The following is a 17609-nucleotide window of genomic DNA, read 5'->3' on the forward strand; positions in this document are numbered from 1 at the left end:
GCTTCCACAGCGCCAAAGAGACGCAAAGGTCAATTTCAAATTTGAAAGGGTGGCGGCAGGTGGGGGTGACTCTCCTCGTGGCTAGGAGGAGTTGACTACCTCGCATGTTATGCAGAAGGTCGTGGGTTCAATCTCGACCCTGACACCTGTTGTATATTTGGAGTTTGCGTGTCTCTCTCCCCGCGTATATTTTTATCCGGATCCTTGGGGTTTTTTATCCACATTTGGAATCAACATCACGCGTTTAGAGTACTTGGCTGCTATAAATTTCCACACTTCTTCGAGCTATCATTAGTGGCCAGGTCCACTTTTGAAAGGTATAGCTCAGTGGGCCTTACCTGGTAAAAAAATATATAGTTTTGAGTGAATTTCCCAGGGCGGATGATGCTTTGGGGTAGCTCGACCCGCAGGGTTCCACTGCTTCTGTGAGCATCACAAACGTGGAACCACGATTCGGGACGGAATTTCGATTTAAAGCTTTCATGACTGCAAGGATTCATCTTCTTTGGTTCTTTCGGTAAAGTCACGTAGAATGAGAATAAAATAATAAATTGATAAAATAAAATAACAATAATATTCTCACGACGTTTCGGCCACAACACAAGCGGCCTACCAGACAGTCTCGTCCCTTCACCTGATGAAGGCCGCTTGTGTTGTGGCCGAAACGTCGTGAGAATATTATTGTGTTATTTTATTTTATCAATTTATTATTTTATTCTCATTCTTCGGGACGGAATCTTTTGATGATCCCACCTCTCTCTGCAAGGTGGGATCATCATTTCTGGCTAAAACAACGACCGGGTCGTTTCTCTCTTAAGAATCTCAGAATGGGTCTTTGACACGTACATATATGTCAACTTTTAACAACGTACACTTCATGTAACGTACATTTTATATTTGTATTTGTGAGGATGGGAAGTCCTATGAAAATTAGTTTTTATTCCATTTATTTTTGTAATCGCAGTTGCTTAGCACACGTGCAAAGGTCCAAAACGTCAAACAGCCAGTAAGGAACGGCACTGTTGAAGTTGTAATAGATGAGAGTTAACTCGTTTCTTGAAGTGAGCGACGTTATGGTAATTGGCAGAAACACGGAATCAGTACCTGATACTCCTAAAATATAAGTGAGCAAGTCTGATGCCTACGTGTGATGTAGAGTATTTTTACTCACGATGTAAACGATTATAAATGTTGCTAAATTTAATGTTATCGATATTTTGTAGATCTCTAAAATAAATCCGTTTGTGTGGAGGTGCTGGATGGATTGTTGCAGGATCGTGGGAGGTGGCATCAGCTCAGGGAGGCCTTCATCCAGCAGTGGACTGGTCATGGCTGATGATGATGACGATAATGAAAATACTACATATTCTCTGCACACTGAGATAAACATAATGTACATGCATTGTGTATGTTGATTAACTGTGAATAACCCAACCAATAATAGGTACTGCATTTTCTCAGGTGAACATGATCCATTGTAACTTATATGACCACATTAACCCCCTTCTGGTCTTCACACCTGATAGGCCCACAGTAATGACATCTCATTTACCTCCCACCTCTATATAAGACCGAAACAGGAGGATTTCTCCACAATTCTGGCTGTCACCTGATGAAGCTGGTTGTTGTTGAAATCACTGGTGAAACGTCACGGTTACTCGAATTGTAAATGTTGTTGTGGGGTTTACTCTTCAACACACAACCGGTGTGGTGCTGAACTAGTAACTAATCCGCGCGTTTTGTTTACATGACAAACCTCACCGATTGGCTGCGTCGGGTGGCGGCGGGTTTAACGACACATTTATCACTTACGCGATCTAACCACGACACATTTTGCAACTGCGCCACAAGATCATCCCGAAGGTAGGTTTCGCTTCGAGAGAGTCGCGCAGAGCCCCCACCCTGTTCCTCACCCTTGAGACCGTGCCGCTGAAGCCACTGTACCGAGGTACTGGGCAGGAAGGTGGCGGCCGGTGCCAGGACGAGGGGACTCTCGTGGCCGGGCGGCCGTGGCAGCGAGCGCGATGCTGGCAGCCGCTCCGCCTCCAGGGATACCTGCAACAAAGCGGTGCCCTCTCCACGCTCAAATCAACTCCACGCAAAATCGATCCACGGCAAGAAATAAAAAAAGTATACACCGTCGTCGTGGCTCAAAGCCGTCGGTGCACGTGGCGTAGCTTAGCGTGGGGTGGCAGACAGGCAGGCGAGGAAGGTGCCTTGCCCCCCCCCCCCCCGCCAGTCACACCGGTGGCCAAAGCTACGAGTTGAGGGGGGGCCCTCCTTGACGACCACCACCGGTGAGATTTGTTCTCAACAACAGTGTCAAAGATTTAATTTACATTGGACGTTTTATTTGAATGTAATTATAGAGCTGTAACGTTAATATTGCAAAGAGGTACTACTGCTGCTACGGAGCTGTCGCGGCTGTATTTTGCGAGAAACGGGAGCGCCCCCTGCGGCGTTAAATATTCGAGACCGTCAGCTTAATGACGATGCGTTTGGGGCAAGAGCAGGCCGCGATGTATAATAGCCTCTAGGTGCCAAGTGACAAATGTACAGGCGCACCTCACTTTATTGTGCTTCGCTATAATTGCGCTTTTTTAAAATGTCGGATCTCAATATAAATGTCGCATCTCAAGATTCTCAACTTAGCAAGAGAATAAGATTCGATTAATAATTACGTACGTACGACATTTACAATCTGATTGGCTTATCATCATCTGCAACTCTCGCTTTTTGCATGTGAACTTAGCGAGTCAGTAGGCGTAATTTAAACTTTTCTATTTATTTACGTGCATCGTTTAGTTAGGCATACTGTAGCTGCATTGCGCGTTGAATATAGTGTAGTTTAAACATGTTTTAAGGCTTTTATATGCATTCGCAGGTGAAAAAAAGCATTTCAATCGCTTTATTGCTATTTTCGGTTTATTGCGGTACGCCTGTATGTATGTTCAACTTCATTCACACCGTACGTAGTCAACCACCCCCGCTGAGCTGATGTCGTTACAGCTGCGCCACTGCATTGATGCCACCACACGTCGCTACCAACACTCTCTACCCTCTGCCAGATCCCATGGCTGCTCTGCAGTCGGCACACAGCCTCCACAATATGCCCTGACAGCCTCCCATCATCTGGCCTGAGGTGTTCACGGAGATCACTCCAATGCCTGTATCGCATCCCACCAAGCGCTACCGTACATACGTGTGTATATGTTGAACTTCACGATACAAGTTGGTGAAAACGGGGGGGGGGGACATAGATGTATGGGGATAGTACAGTAAAACAATGGATTTTATTGTGATGCCCTCTGATGACAATGCTGTTCCACATCAGACCTACAACACCCATATCATGTGTGGTGGTCACCCAATCAAGCACTATCCAGCCTGAACCCTGCAAAGCTTCTGAGATCCTATGAAACTGGGTGCATTCTGAGTGATCTGGTCACAGTGAGAGTACATCATTTTTAGGATCCTTCAGCAGGCGTTCTCAGCTCTCGAAAAAGTGGCACTCACCTGTTGCATGATGCTAACGATGGTCTCTCCCAGAATCCCTTGCCGCATCTCTCTAATCTTTCCCAGGATGTCCATCGCAGTCTGAGACTCCTGCACGAGCAACTTAATGTCTGTGCTGCTGTACATCGCCTCCTGTTGAAGCAGAATCGATGCGGCGCACGCACGTGGCACACATTGAGCGTTTCTCTCTTGCTCACAAAAACGAACATTGGTGACACCGCATTTGGCAGTGGTGCGCAGTGTCTCAAAAAACCCAACACATTCGTCAAAAGAACACTGTGTTTCCAAGGAAACAAGTATATATCATTCATAAGAGGTGTTTGTTGGGTTAGATCGCGTAATTATAAATGTGTCATTAAACACCGCCACCACCATCCGACGCAGCCAATTAGTGAGGTTTGTCAGGTCAACTAAACGTGGTCAATCTGTTACTAATTCAGCACTACCCAGTTGTATGTTGAAGAGTAAATCAACTACAATATTGACAATTCGATTAACCATGACGTTTCGCCAGTAATTACAACCAGCCTCATCAGGCGACATCCAGATTTGTGGATAAATCCTCCTCCTGTTTCGGTCTAAGATAGAGGGGGGATAAATGTGATGTCATCGATGTGAGCCAATCAGGTGCAAACAGCAGAGGGGGGGCGGGGGGGGGGTTAATGTAGTTATATAAATTATAATGGATCTCTATTATTAGTTGGGTTATTCATACTCGAATTGTAAATGTTGTAGTGGGTTTACTCTCCAACACACAACCGGTTAGTGCTGAACTAGTAACGAATCGGCATGTTTTGTTTAAGTGACAAACGTTACTTATTAGCTGTGGCGGGTGGTGAACATGGGGACATGTTCATATTTACGCGATGTAACTAAAAAAAAACTCTATTATTAATGCTATTTATAGCAGTTGATGTGTCGAGTCGGGCAGTGGCCCTTCATCACTCGCTGTGGGTAAAGTGACTTGATGCCTTGCAGACTTGATGATGCCTTGTAATAGGTGTTGCCTGGGGTCTCTGAACATCTTAACATGTCCTGTTTTATTTCCAAAAAGGGTAAAGCCTATAATTATTATTGTTTCACCATTGTGATACTGGCAAAAAGCTCCCATAGATATCCAGTTCTGTAAAAAAAAAAATATTCAGAGCCTGCCTTTAACACCAAAACCAAACTTTTTGCAGAAAATAAAACCCCTTATAAATAGACCAACGCTTCATCTAGCCTATGGAACCCTTTTTTTACACTATCAAGATGATGAAAAAAATAACAGGCTTTATCCTTTCCGGCAACAATCCAGGAGGTGTGAAGATGTTCACACACCAAATAGACACCTATTTTGCAAGACATCAAATCCACATTGCGGCCGACTGTGGTGTAGGCCAATCAGTTTAAAGGACAACGCGTGCATTACTGATGCATGTTTGTTCACATAATTTACCACTTGATGCCTTGCAATAGGTGTGTCTATTTGGTGATTGAACATCATGACACCTCCTGTATTATTGCTGGAAAGGATGAAGCCTATTATTTGTATTATCATAATCTTCATCTAGTCTCTCTATATAAGGATAATCAGGCTATCCTTGAAGGCACACCAAAAGGATTCTCCCTGTATTTATATTCTGTATCTTTTTTTTACACGTAAGAACGTGCAATGGTAAATGGACATGTTTATGGTACACCGGTGCAGCATAATAATACACTGGTCCTCATAAAGCAGTCTTACGATGTCGCTGTTGCCCCCTGAGTGAGCTGCAGGACTCTCCGTCAGACGTTGTCACATTCAGATTCAGCAGCCGTTTTTCCCATTCGAACGCGTGGCGGTGACATCACCGCCACGAGTCATAATAATGTGATGCCACCGTCCGCCCAAGAAAATGAATCAAGGAATGACCATCAGACCAAGTCTAGGGCACGAGGAGTCAAATCTTTTGTCTTTGGAACATGGAGCCAGCCAATCGTCATCAGGGCTGGGTGCTGCTATATGGCAACAGGTCGTGTGAAGCTTCGTGTTACAGCCGGTCATGTAAACATTCGTCTTGCCACCGCTTCGGCATCACGAGAACCGATGTTGATGCAGTAAGGGGTTGTGAATCGCGGGAAAAGAAATATTTATTGCAACAACAAGAAGGTATTTCACGCACCACCGCCGGTGTACCACCAAATAAGTTCAAATGTAACTTTGACGTTTTGGAATTTACCAATGGATTTTTTGTGTTCGGACCGGTGAGCACAAGCGCTGTTTGTGAGCAGAGCCCGAGTGCTGGGGAACGCAGAAGTGTACGGTGATGATAAGCCACTCTGTTAAGCTACTATCGTTTGTGGCCAGGTTGCTTCTGAAAAATAATTTGATAACTCAGCGGTCTTTGCCTCCAGGATGAGGGATGGCTTAGTTTTATTTTTATGTTTTGGGTGATTTGTTTTATCTTTCTTGTACTCTGCACTATTGTAGTGTTTATAAATTGTTTGTTGTAATGTTCTGACCCTGTGCCCCTACTGAACATCTGTGAAAAAAATCTTTATAGCTCATCGGATTCCTCCAGCATAAATACATTTTTTATTCTGATCACCTGACTGCCAGAGCTGTAACAGTGGTACCGGCCTCCCGTCATCTTGGCCAACCGTCCCAGCAGCGTCTGCAAGCAAATCATCACGAGTGTTAGGTTTTAAAAAACGCGAGACATAACTCGGTCCACCCTTGATGCTTAAAAATCACGCCACCCCTTCTGGATCGCAGCAGCGGCCTCACTCCACACCACAAACACAAAGGAATGCGAGAGGTGGAAGTCAGAGTCTGTACTGCGACTGACATCAAAGAGAATCATGTAATGCAGGACACTTTGACCATCGAACTTCCCAGCTTTAACCTTCCACGCCGCCAATGGTCGACCATCGACAGAATCGGGACCGGGCGTGTGGCCGATGCGGCCAGCCGATGCACAAATGGCACCGTCAAAGATTTGGCAGCCTGCGAGCGGTGCGGCAAACGAATCTCAAACCATCGACCGCCATCGTAAACACTCCGCTGCTGCCGCTGCTGCTGTCTTCACTCCTTTAAAAGAGGAATGGACGAGATCCACTCTTGCCTCTGAACAGGAAACTGAGTGGATAGCAACATCTACAATTACATCTTTTAATCTGCCGCTATTAATCCATACAAAAGAAGAAGAGTTTAAATTGATAGTGGCGACAATGCAAACACCGGTTTAAGGAATGCTCCCTCTTTTTAGAAATGAATTATTAATTGCACTTCATCTAATCCGTGTGTCTCTCCATGTTAGGAAATGTATCTGTGTCGTAATTATCTAACCTTATAAAGATTTATATATAGCACCTAATTCCGAGGAGCTTCACAAGGCGCTGTAGAACGATTATAAAATTTTACGTAAGATGATCGTGATTGAAATAAATATAGGGGTTATTAAAAGTCGGGGTGTAGTTATGGTGACAGGAGAACAGGTGGGAGTGGTAAAGGGTTGGGGTAGTAATAGCGGTAGTGCTAGCGGTTGGGATAGTGACAGCGGTTGGGATAGTGATAGGGGTTGGGATAGTGATAGGGGTTGAGATAGTGATAGCGGATGGGATAGTGATAGGGGTAGTGATAGGGGTTGGGGTAGTGATAGTGGTAGTGATAGGGGTTGGGGTAGTGATAGAGGTTGGGGTAGTAATAGGAGTTGGGGTAGTGATAGGGTTTGGGGTAGAGGTCGGGGTAGTGATAGGGGTCAGGGTAGTGATAGGGGTTGGGGTATTTATAGGGGTAGTGATAGGGGTTGGGGTAGTGATAGAGGTTGGGGTAGTAATAGGAGTTGGGGTAGTGATAGGGTTTGGGGTAGAGGTCGGGGTAGTGATAGGGGTTGGGGTAGTGATAGGAGTTGGGGTAGTGAGAGAGGTTGGGGTAGTAATAGGGGTTGGGGTAGCTATAGGGGTTGGGGTAGTTATAGGGGTAGTGATCGGGGTCAGGGAAGTAATAGGAGTCGGGGTGGTTATAGGGGTTGGGGAAGTGAAAGGGGTTGGGGTAGTGATAGGGGTTGGGGTAGTGATAGGGGTTGGGGTAGTGATAGGGGTTAGGGTAGTGATAGGGGTTGGGGTAGTAATAGGAGTTGGGGTAGTGATAGGGGTAGTGATAGGGGTAGTGATAGGGGGTTGGGGAAGTGATAGGGGTTGGGGTAGCGATAGGGGTTGGGGTAGCGATAAGGGTTGGGGTAGCGATAGGGGTTGGGGTAGCGATAGGGGTTGGGGTAGCGATAGGGGTTGGGGTAGTGATAGGGGTTGGGGTAGTGATAGTGATAGGGGTAGTGATAGGGGTTGGAGTAGTGATAGGGGTTGGGGTAGTAATAGGAGTTGGGGTAGTGATAGGGGTTGGGGTAGTGATAGGGGTTAGGGTAGTGATAGGGGTTGGGGTAGTAATAGGGGTTGGGGTAGTGATAGGGGTTGGGGTAGTGATAGGGGTAGTGATAGGGGTTGGGGAAGTGATACGGGTTGGGGTAGCGATAGGGGTTGGGGTAGCGATAGGGGTTGAGGTAGTGATAGGGGTTGGGGTAGCGATAGGGGCTGGGGTAGTGATAGGGGTTGGGGTAGTGATAGGGGTTAGGGTAGTGATAGGGGTTGGGGTAGTGATAGGGGTTAGGGTAGTGATAGGGGTTGGGGTAGTGATAGGGGTAGTGATAGGGGTTGGGGAAGTGATAGGGGTTGGGGTAGCGATAGGGGTTGGGGTAGCGATAGGGGTTGGGGTAGTGATAGGGGTTGGGGTAGCGATAGGGGTTGGGGTAGTGATAGGGGTTGGGGTAGTGATAGGGGTTGGGGTAGTGATAGGGGTTGGGGTAGTGATAGGGGTTGGGGTAGTAATAGGAGTTGGGGTAGTGATAGGGGTTGGGGTAGTGATAGGGGTTAGGGTAGTGATGGGGGTTGGGGTAGTAATAGGGGTTGGGGTAGTGATAGGGGTTGGGGTAGTGATAGGGGTAGTGATAGGGGTTGGGGAAGTGATAGGGGTTGGGGTAGCGATAGGGGTTGGGGTAGCGATAGGGGTTGAGGTAGTGATAGGGGTTGGGGTAGCGATAGGGGTTGGGGTAGCGATAGGGGTTGGGATAGCGATAGGGGTTGGGGTAGTGATAGGGGTTGGGGGAGTGATAGGGGTTGGGGCAGTGATAGGGGTTGGGGTAGTGATAGGGGTTGCGGTAGTAAAAGGGGTTGGGGTAGTAATAGGGGTTGCGGTAGTAATAGGGGTTGGGGTAGTGATAGGGGTAGTGATAGGGGTTGGGGTAGTGAAAGGGGTTGGGGTAGTGATAGGGGTTGGGGTAGTGATAGGGGTAGTGATAGGGGTTGGGGTAGTGATAAGTGTTGGAGTAGTAATAGGAGTTGGAGTAGTAATAGGAGTTGGGGCAGTGATAGGGGTTGGGGTAGTGATAGGGGTTGGGGTAGTGATAGGGGTTGGGGTAGGAATAGGGGTTGGGGTAGTGATAGGGGTAGTGATAGGGGCTGGGGTAGTGATAGGGGTTGGGGTAGTGAAAGGGGTTGGGGTAGTGATAGGGGTTGGGGTAGTGATAGGGGTTGGGGTAGTGAAAGGGGTTGGGGTAGTGATAGGGGTTGGGGTAGTGATAGGGGTTGGGGAAGTGATAGGGGTTGGGGTAGCGATAGGGGTTGGGGTAGCGATAGGGGTTGGGGTAGCGATAGGGGTTGGGGTAGTGATAGGGGTTGGGGTAGTGATAGGGGTTGGGGTAGTGATAGGGGTTGGGGTAGTGATAGGGGTTACGGTAGTAATAGGGGTTGGGTTAGTGATAGGGGTAGTGATGGGGGTTGGGGTAGTGATAGGGGTTGGTGTAGTGATAGGGGTTGGGGTAGTGATAGGGGTTGGGGTAATAATAGGAGTTGGGGTAATGATAGGGGTAGGGGCAGGCCTGGTCATAGCTTGGGGGTAGGGAGTAGCAGTAGCAGCAGGATGATGATGCTGGGCTAGGATAGAAGCGATGGGGGTTGTTTTAAGGGAGGAATGGAAGCAGGTTAGATAACACTGCGTCTATTTGGAAGCAACTTGTGTTTGACACCAGTAGCCATTAATTAGCGTGTGACAAGACCAAGCGATAATTCCTTGAGGCTACGGCGTGGAAGAGCGACTGGGCAAGCGGGCGAGCAACCGAGTGGGTGAGGATGCGAGCGACCGAGCGTGCAAGTGACTGAGCGACTGAGTGGACGGGCGTGCAAGCATGCGACTGAGTGGACGAGCGTGCAAGTGACTGAGCGACTGAGTGGACGAGCGTGCAAGCATGCGACTGAGTGGATGAGTTGCAAGCATGCGACTGAGTGGATGAGCGTGCAAGTGACTGAGCGACTGAGTGGACGAGCGTGCGAGCATGCGACTGAGTGGACGAGCGTGCAAGTGACTGAGCGACTGAGTGGACGAGCGTGCGAGCATGCGAGCGTGCGGCACCTGGGCGTCGTGGCTGCTGCAGTCGAAGGCCACCGTATGAAAGGGCAGACTCCTGCCCAGCAGACTCTCCTCCACGTAGCCACACACCAGCTCGGGACTCTGGTCAGGGCTGCCAAAATAAGTAATATTTTAAAAACTTTTTTTTAAAACATGCTTTAATGAAATGTACCGTACTAGTAATGGAAGAACTCCACGACTCCAGGAAGTGGCCCCGAAGCTTGCCACAACGTAAGGGACCGTGGTGAATTACAGCCAACGCCAGTTGAGCGTGGACAATTAGACCCAAACATAACATGTAAAAAATCATGTTTAAACATTTCTATTTTTCATGAGAGAATATAGTATTGTCATCAGTATGACATAAGTATACCAAGTTTGCAGTCGATACCACATTGGGAAGTGGGTAAAAATTGAGTTGCAATATTTGATACAACAGAGTGAGTTAATAAAAAGTGTGTAATAAGCCCTTCTTAGCGGTGGCAAAAAGCGAGAGTGAGAAAGTTTTGTGACGCTGCTGCTGCGCTGCGTTCGCGTTGGCAGAGGTGCACAAGCACAATTAACACAAAAACAAACCAACACGTCCGTCAAAAAACACTGCGGCCTTAAATGGAAATATATATAGTCGGTGACGTTTTATGCAGTAGGTCCTTAATCACACATATGTTGAGGTGCAAATGACGACGCGGAGGCAGGTCTTCAGGTAAGGGCTTGCGCCGGTTATTTATTAAGGGTTTAGATAACTTCCCCAAGGGTAGGGGTCCTATACTGGGTCCTTCACACTCGATCTGTTCTTAGCTCGGTTAGCTCCAGGGTGCTCTCCCTCGAGTCGGATCGGGGGTTCAGCCAACACCGACCGACCGGGGAGAGCAGCACCTCCTGTGACTGCCGCCGGCTTCTCTCCAGACTCCTTGAGCTCTACCCCTGGCTGCCTCTTCGACCGTTCTCTATCCCGGGCTCCCAGTGACCTCGCTTTCGTCACGGGGTCCCACTTAAGTACCTAGAGGAGACATTACGTCATCGCCCTGCCCAGCGAACATGGTGTCACGTCCCATGACGTCATCGCACTGGACAGTGCACATGACGTCACGTCCCCATATTACTCTACACATAAATAAAATGAAATGAGAATATTCGTAAGCTGAGGAAGGGCTGTAGCCCGAAATGTCACCTATTATATATTTTCTTTTTCCTTTTAAAGGACAGTGTTATTGACAACATGTATTGAGCTTCAAGCGACAGCTACAAAAATCAGTCTATATTGCTCATGCATCAAATTGGCAATATACACCCTGTTTAAAACTATTTTTGAGTTTATGCACATTCATATTACTATTGTGGTGTTCGATTTGACTCGGACAACTTCTGTCTTTCTTCGAACACCGCTTTATTTACAACTCTCAGCATGTCCTCCACATTCCACAATATCCAGGTCACCACGGCTCGCTCACAGTGCTTCACTCGACTCGCTCGCCACCTTTGTCTCTCCACTCCCCACGATTACTTCGCTTATTCCGCCGCTAACTTCTTCGTCTCCGCTCTCCGCTATCACCGTCACTATGCTCTCTCCACCTTCAACTTCCTCACCCAGCGACTCTGCACACAGCGACTTCGCACACAGCGACTTCACACACAGCGTCTTTGCACTCAGCCACTCCACCCTTCAACTCTTAACTCCAACTCTGTCTCTCAAACTCTGTCTTCCAAGCTCTGTCTCTCAAACTCTGTCTTCAAAAACTCTCCACACTTCAACTCATCTCCAAGCTCTCCGCTCTTCAACCTCTCTCCAAGCTCTCCACCATTCAACCCATCTGCAAGCTCAACTCCCTTCAACTCGACTCCGACTCCCGCTCTTATACCCGCTCTCATTACACCCCCAATTAATTAACCCGCGTTCCAACGGCGCTCCGCGTGACCGTCACCTGTTTCTCGCTAGACTTCTAGACGCCTCTCCAGCCCCGGCAACAGCACCAACCAATCACAGCCGTCCACGGCTCTCCCAGCTTAATTTCCCCAACATAACCTGCACTGTATTCGCCTTCGCTACAGGCTGACCCAAGATAACCCATACTGTCTGTGTGATCATGTAATCACGCCGCCTCCACAACGCACCTTTGTACTCCACTACACTATGAATCATTTTAAAAAGTAATTTTAGCTGGCTTTCGTAACAAAAAAATGCACGAGTAGTATGTAAAACAAATGAGAATAACTTGTCACTATAGTTTAACACGTAGGCTTTAGCGACCAATATTATTCATACCACCATGGCTACTGTTGCCGTAAACTTCACTCAGGAGGACTCGGGTCTCCAGCATGACCGTTTCATCTCATCCACCACACTGCAGGTCACAGTAACACACTCACTCAACCACTCACTCACCCACTAACTCAACCACTCACTCACTCATCCACTCACACACTCACTCAACCACCACACTGCAGGTCACAGTAACACACTCACTCAACCACTCACTCACTCACCCACCCACTAACTCAACCACTCATGCACTCAATCCCTCACTCACCACACTGCAGGTCACAGCAACACACCCACTCACTCGTCCACTCACATACCCACTCACTCAACCACTCACTCACCCACTCACTCGACCGCTCACCTATTCTTCGTCTTATTCCCTCATGCTGCTCCCCTCCCATCATCTCTCTTTCCCAAGCTCTGTTTAACCTTGCTCGATTAAAACACAACGTGTAAACTGCTTCTCTATTACAGTTCTGGTGATGCTGTTTATTGCTAGTCTATTGACGTGTTGGGCCCTGTGATCTGCGACCGTGTGAATAAAACACACGCACACACAAGTAAGACAAAGACCCCCGTATAGCCTGTAACAGACTGTTGGGGCACGTGCTGTTAGCGAGCACCTATGAAGGCCAACACGAGGGGGTGGGTGGCCAAGACCACGCCCGGCGGCCTTTGTATATCCAGTGATGTTTACACATTGCACCAGGCACTCATTTGAGTTAACCCAGGGAAGGCCCAGGACCAGCTAAGATAATCGTCACTGGTGTTGGCCATGAGCGGGAATTTAACCCGGGTCGCCAGGTTTGTCATGCAGTGCGCTAACCACTTTCCACCGTTCCCCATGAGGAAATAAAATACACACACACACACGAGTTGAGGAAGTAAGCCGAGTACAGTTAAACCACTCTCCCTGCGCGGGTTTTGGATTCGCGAGTTTCACATACAGGGACTCCTCTACTTACGAACATTCGACTTACGAACTTTCAGAGATACGAACCTGTCCCATATGTCCAGCTGCCTGTTCGGACCGAGAGTCAACCGCCACGCATTAGGTGGTGGTGGTTTTTCGGTGTCAAGCACCGGCTTGGTTTGAATCTTAGGACTCAAACACTGAAAGGTTTGCTAAGGTGTCGGCAGCTGTTCACGATTCTATTTCCTGTTACAAATTGATTTGTGAAGAGAAGAAGAGAGCAACTATTGCAGACATCTCTTGGTAAGTTTTTCAGAGTACAGAGGAAACACAAGCACCAAGGGGAATTAACATCTACATCTGCAGAACATGAATAACCAGTGGCATCTACATCTGCAGAACATGAAGAACCAATGGCATCTACATCTGCAGGAGATTATACACATTTTAAAGCCATTCCCCATATTTTGTGTACATACAGTACATGTTTGGAATCGACGGGAGTAAAGTTGGACTTATGAACAAATCGACTGACGAACTGACGTCTGGAACCTAACTCGTTCGTAAGTAGAGGAGTCCCTGTATTCACAAACTGCCACACTCGCCCTCGTGTATTCGACGGGAGAGTATTGCTCGCCTCAGTGGGGACGCAGCGCTCACACTCGAGTTATCGACACGCAACTGAACATCGCGATGCATGCCATCTCAGGTACATTGAAGTCGACGCCGACCCAGTGGCTCCCAGTGATCATTCGCATCGCTCCACCGCAAGTCCATCGTGAAACAGTGGCCGTCTGTTAACCAACGACATTACTCGATTGGGATCACACGTGCATCGCAGGCCAGGTGCCGAGTCACCTTCGTGGACACGCAGAGACCGCTGTTGCTGAGAGCAACCTTTCAAAATGAGGTGAGATAAGACATTTTTCAACGGTTTTACTTAATGTGATTCCTCTGTTGTGGTCAAATCTTGTAATAAAAATTTCGTCCACTCCCCGTTGTCCAATCAATTTCCATTTTGCACACGTACTCAGATCCGGTGGCAATGCATGCCTGTGTAGTGGTCGACTTGACACGGACAACTTTCTCGTTTTCTCCGACACCACTTTTATTACAACTCTTCACATTACCTCTGTGACTCCGTTATTCCGCTTAGCCGCAGCTCGCTCGCCGCGCTCCGCCCGTCTCGCTCACTCCGCTTCCTCCCCTATCCCTCACTGTCCCTCTGCGTCGTCCCTGTCTCTCTCTGTCGCTCGCTGTCTCTGTCTCCCGCTGTATCTCCGTCTCTCTCCTGCTGTCTCTGTCTCTCTCTGTCTCTCTCTGTCTCACGCTGTATCTCTGTCTTTCTCCCGCTGTCTCTGTCTCTCTATGTCTCTGTCTCACGCTGTATCTCTGTCTCTCTCCCATTGTCTCTGTCTCTCTGTCTCTGTCTCACGCTGTACCACGGTCTCTCTCCCGCTGTCTCTGTCCCTCTCTGTCTCTCTCTGCTTGTCTCTGCTTGTCTCCGCTTCTCTGTCTCTCTGCTTCTCTCTGCTTGTCTCGGCTTCTCTGTCTCTCTCTGCTCTACTGCTAGCCTGTTTTGTCTCCTGTGTCTTCGCTCCGGTTCTCCCCGACCTGCTTCGTTCCAGTCCCAGCGACAACTCCACTCGTTCTTCCCGTCTCCCGAATATATCCCCGTTCTCATTACCAACCAATTAATTAGGCCGCGTGCCACCGACGCCCCGTGTCCCCCTGCACCTGTTACTTGCCCCCTCTATTCCCAGACATTCCGGCGCCACCTCGCCCTTGACAACAACCCCAGCCAATCAAAGCCGGACATCGCTCTCCAGGTTAATTGGCCCGTCATTATTGCACAGTTCCCCGCCGCCACGCCTGGCCGGCCCGACGTAACTCCACTGTCCATAACTCGCGCGTCTTTACCATTCCCCCCCTGTATGCGCGTGTTAATCCATTACACCTGTATTAAAATCGACATAAATGAATAAATTAATTCGCTACTAAATTTCGATTTAAAGCTTTCGTGACTGCAGGGATTCATCTTCTAGGTTCTTTCGGTAAAGTCACGTAGAATGGAGATAAAATAATAAAAATAACAATAAAATTCTCACGACGTTTCGGCCACAACATAAGTAGCCTTCCTCAGGTGAAGAAACAGGACTGTCCGGAAGACAGCGCTTGAGTTAACCCTGCCAAGCTTGGAAGCGTCTTTTAAGCTGTGTGGGAGGAACAGAGCGCCTTGACAAAGTAGTTTACATATAAATTAGCATGTAACTGGGGGATTAGCATGATGTTGGTGTGAGGAATTAGCACCACGGAGAGCGACGAGCTTTGTTCAGACGGACGAGTCCATCTATGTACGGAACGGAGGAGGGGGGAGAGGAGTTTACATATCAACAGTAAATTAGCATGTAACTGGGGGATTAGCATGTTAGTATGAGGGATTAACACCACGGAAAGCGACCCGCTTTGTTCAGACGGACGAGTCCATCTATGTTCGGAACCGAGGAGGGGGGGGGGGGGAGAGGAGGAAACGGCCACAGTGCGCTGCTCTGTCCTGTGTTGCGTTACAACTATGCTATAAACTAGACTACTATACATTACAATATTCTACCTTCCAATCTAAACTACATTGTATAATATCTATACAATCTAAACTACAATCTAAACTACATTGTATAGATATTATACAATGTAGTTTAGATTGGAAGGTATAATATTGTAATGTATAGTAGTCTAGTTTATAGCATAGTTATAACGCAACACAGGACAGAGCAGCGCACCGTGGCCATTTCCTCCTCTCCCCCCCCCCCCTCCTCGGTTCCGAACATAGATGGACTCGTCCGTCTGAACAAAGCTCGTCGCTCTCCGTGGTGTTAATCCCTCATTCTAACATCATGCTAATCCCCCAGTTACATGCTAATTTACTGTTGATATGTAAACTCCTCTCCTCCCTCCTCCGTTCCGTACATAGATGGACTCGTCCGTCAGAACAAAGCTCGTCGCTCTCCGTGGTGCTAATCCCTCACACCAACATCATGCTAATCCCCCAGTTACATGCTAATTTATATGTAACTCCTTTGTCAAGGCGCTCTGTCCCTCCCACACAGCTTAAAAGACGCTTCCAAGCTTGGCAGGGTTCACTCAAGCGCTGTCTTCCGGACAGTCCTGTTTCTTCACCTGAGGAAGGCTACTTGTGTTGTGGCCGAAACGTCGTGAGAATTTTATTGTTATTATTTGTATTATTTTATCTCCATTCTACGTGACTTTACCGAAAGAACCCAGAAGAAAATTTGCTACTTTAAAGATATTTACATTTTGTATGGACGCCTTATTATTTTATATACATTAGTGTATGTCAAAAACGCCACGGTCCCTAAACTGGATTCGCCTTGCACAAAAGGCAGGCGCCGTGTCTCAGGCGCCATTGACGTACTTCTCAACCGTGAGTTAAACAAACCCTTGAATAAAACCGTTGCTTTTTAAAAACTTTTGAAAAGGAGTTTATTTTTGCTCGAAATCGGTTTGTGAATAGATAATAACGTCACGAAGCAGCAGCGATCCTTAAAGAGCTGGCATGCGGCTCCGGAGATGCAGGTTGCTGACCCCTGCTCATGGTGAACTGGACTCCCATGATAAACTGAACTCCCATGGTAAACTGGACTTCTATGGTAAACTTGGACTTGCATGGTAAACTGGACTCCCATGGTGAACTGGACTTCCATGGTGAAATAGACTCCCATGGTTAACTGGACTTCCATGGTGAACTGGACTTCCATAGTAAACTGGACTTCCATGGTAAACTGGACTTCCATGGTAAACTGGACTCCCATGGTGAACTGGACTCCCATGGTAAACTGGACTTCCATGATAAACTGGAATTCCATGGTAAACTGGACTTCTACGGTAAACTGGACTCGCATGGTAAACTGGACTCCCATGGTGAACTGGACTTCCATGGTGAACTGGACTTCCATGGTAAACTGGACTCCCATGGTGAACTGGACTTCCATGGTGAACTGGACTCCTATGGTGAACTGGACTTCCGTGGTGAACTGGACTCCCGTAGTGAACTGAACTCCTATGGAAAACTGAACTTCCATGGTAAGCTGGACTCCTATGGTGAACTGGACTTTCATGGTGAACTGGACTCCCATGGTGAACTGGACTCGCATGGCAAACTGGACTCCCATGGTAAACTTGACTCCTATGGGAAACTGGACTCCTATGGGAAACTGGACTCCTATGGGAAACTGGACTCCTGTGGGAAACTGGACTTCCATGGTGAACTGGACTCGCATGGTAAACTGGACTCCCATGGTAAAATAGACTCCTATGGTAAACTGGACTCCCATGGTAAACTGGACTTCCATGGTGAACTGGACTCGCATGGTCAACTGGACTCCCATGGTAAACTGGACTCCCATGGTAAACTGGACTTCCATGGTGAACTGGAATCCCATGGTAAACTGGACTTCCATGATGAACTGGACTCGCATGGT

The 17609-nt window shown here is 47.8% G+C and overlaps 1 protein-coding gene across 2 annotated transcripts in view; it reads right to left on the reverse strand.

The window, feature by feature from the left end:
- Nucleotides 1-17609, reverse strand: part of VWA3A (von Willebrand factor A domain containing 3A) — a 137339-nt gene that overhangs the window by 86963 nt on the left and 32767 nt on the right. For both annotated transcript variants that reach the window (XM_076069946.1, XM_076069945.1), the window contains exons 9-12: nucleotides 9941-10049; nucleotides 6087-6152; nucleotides 3517-3648; nucleotides 1914-2055 (exon numbers count right to left, since the gene is read on the reverse strand). In XM_076069946.1, coding sequence (XP_075926061.1) covers nucleotides 1914-2055; nucleotides 3517-3648; nucleotides 6087-6152; nucleotides 9941-10049 — 449 coding nt within the window. The remainder of the gene's footprint in view (nucleotides 1-1913; nucleotides 2056-3516; nucleotides 3649-6086; nucleotides 6153-9940; nucleotides 10050-17609) is intronic.

This window comes from Petromyzon marinus, chromosome 26 (assembly GCF_048934315.1).
Source record: "Petromyzon marinus isolate PM22_M1 ecotype Great Lakes invasive population chromosome 26, UKy_Petmar_22M1.pri1.0, whole genome shotgun sequence".
Taxonomy (NCBI): domain Eukaryota; kingdom Metazoa; phylum Chordata; class Hyperoartia; order Petromyzontiformes; family Petromyzontidae; genus Petromyzon; species Petromyzon marinus.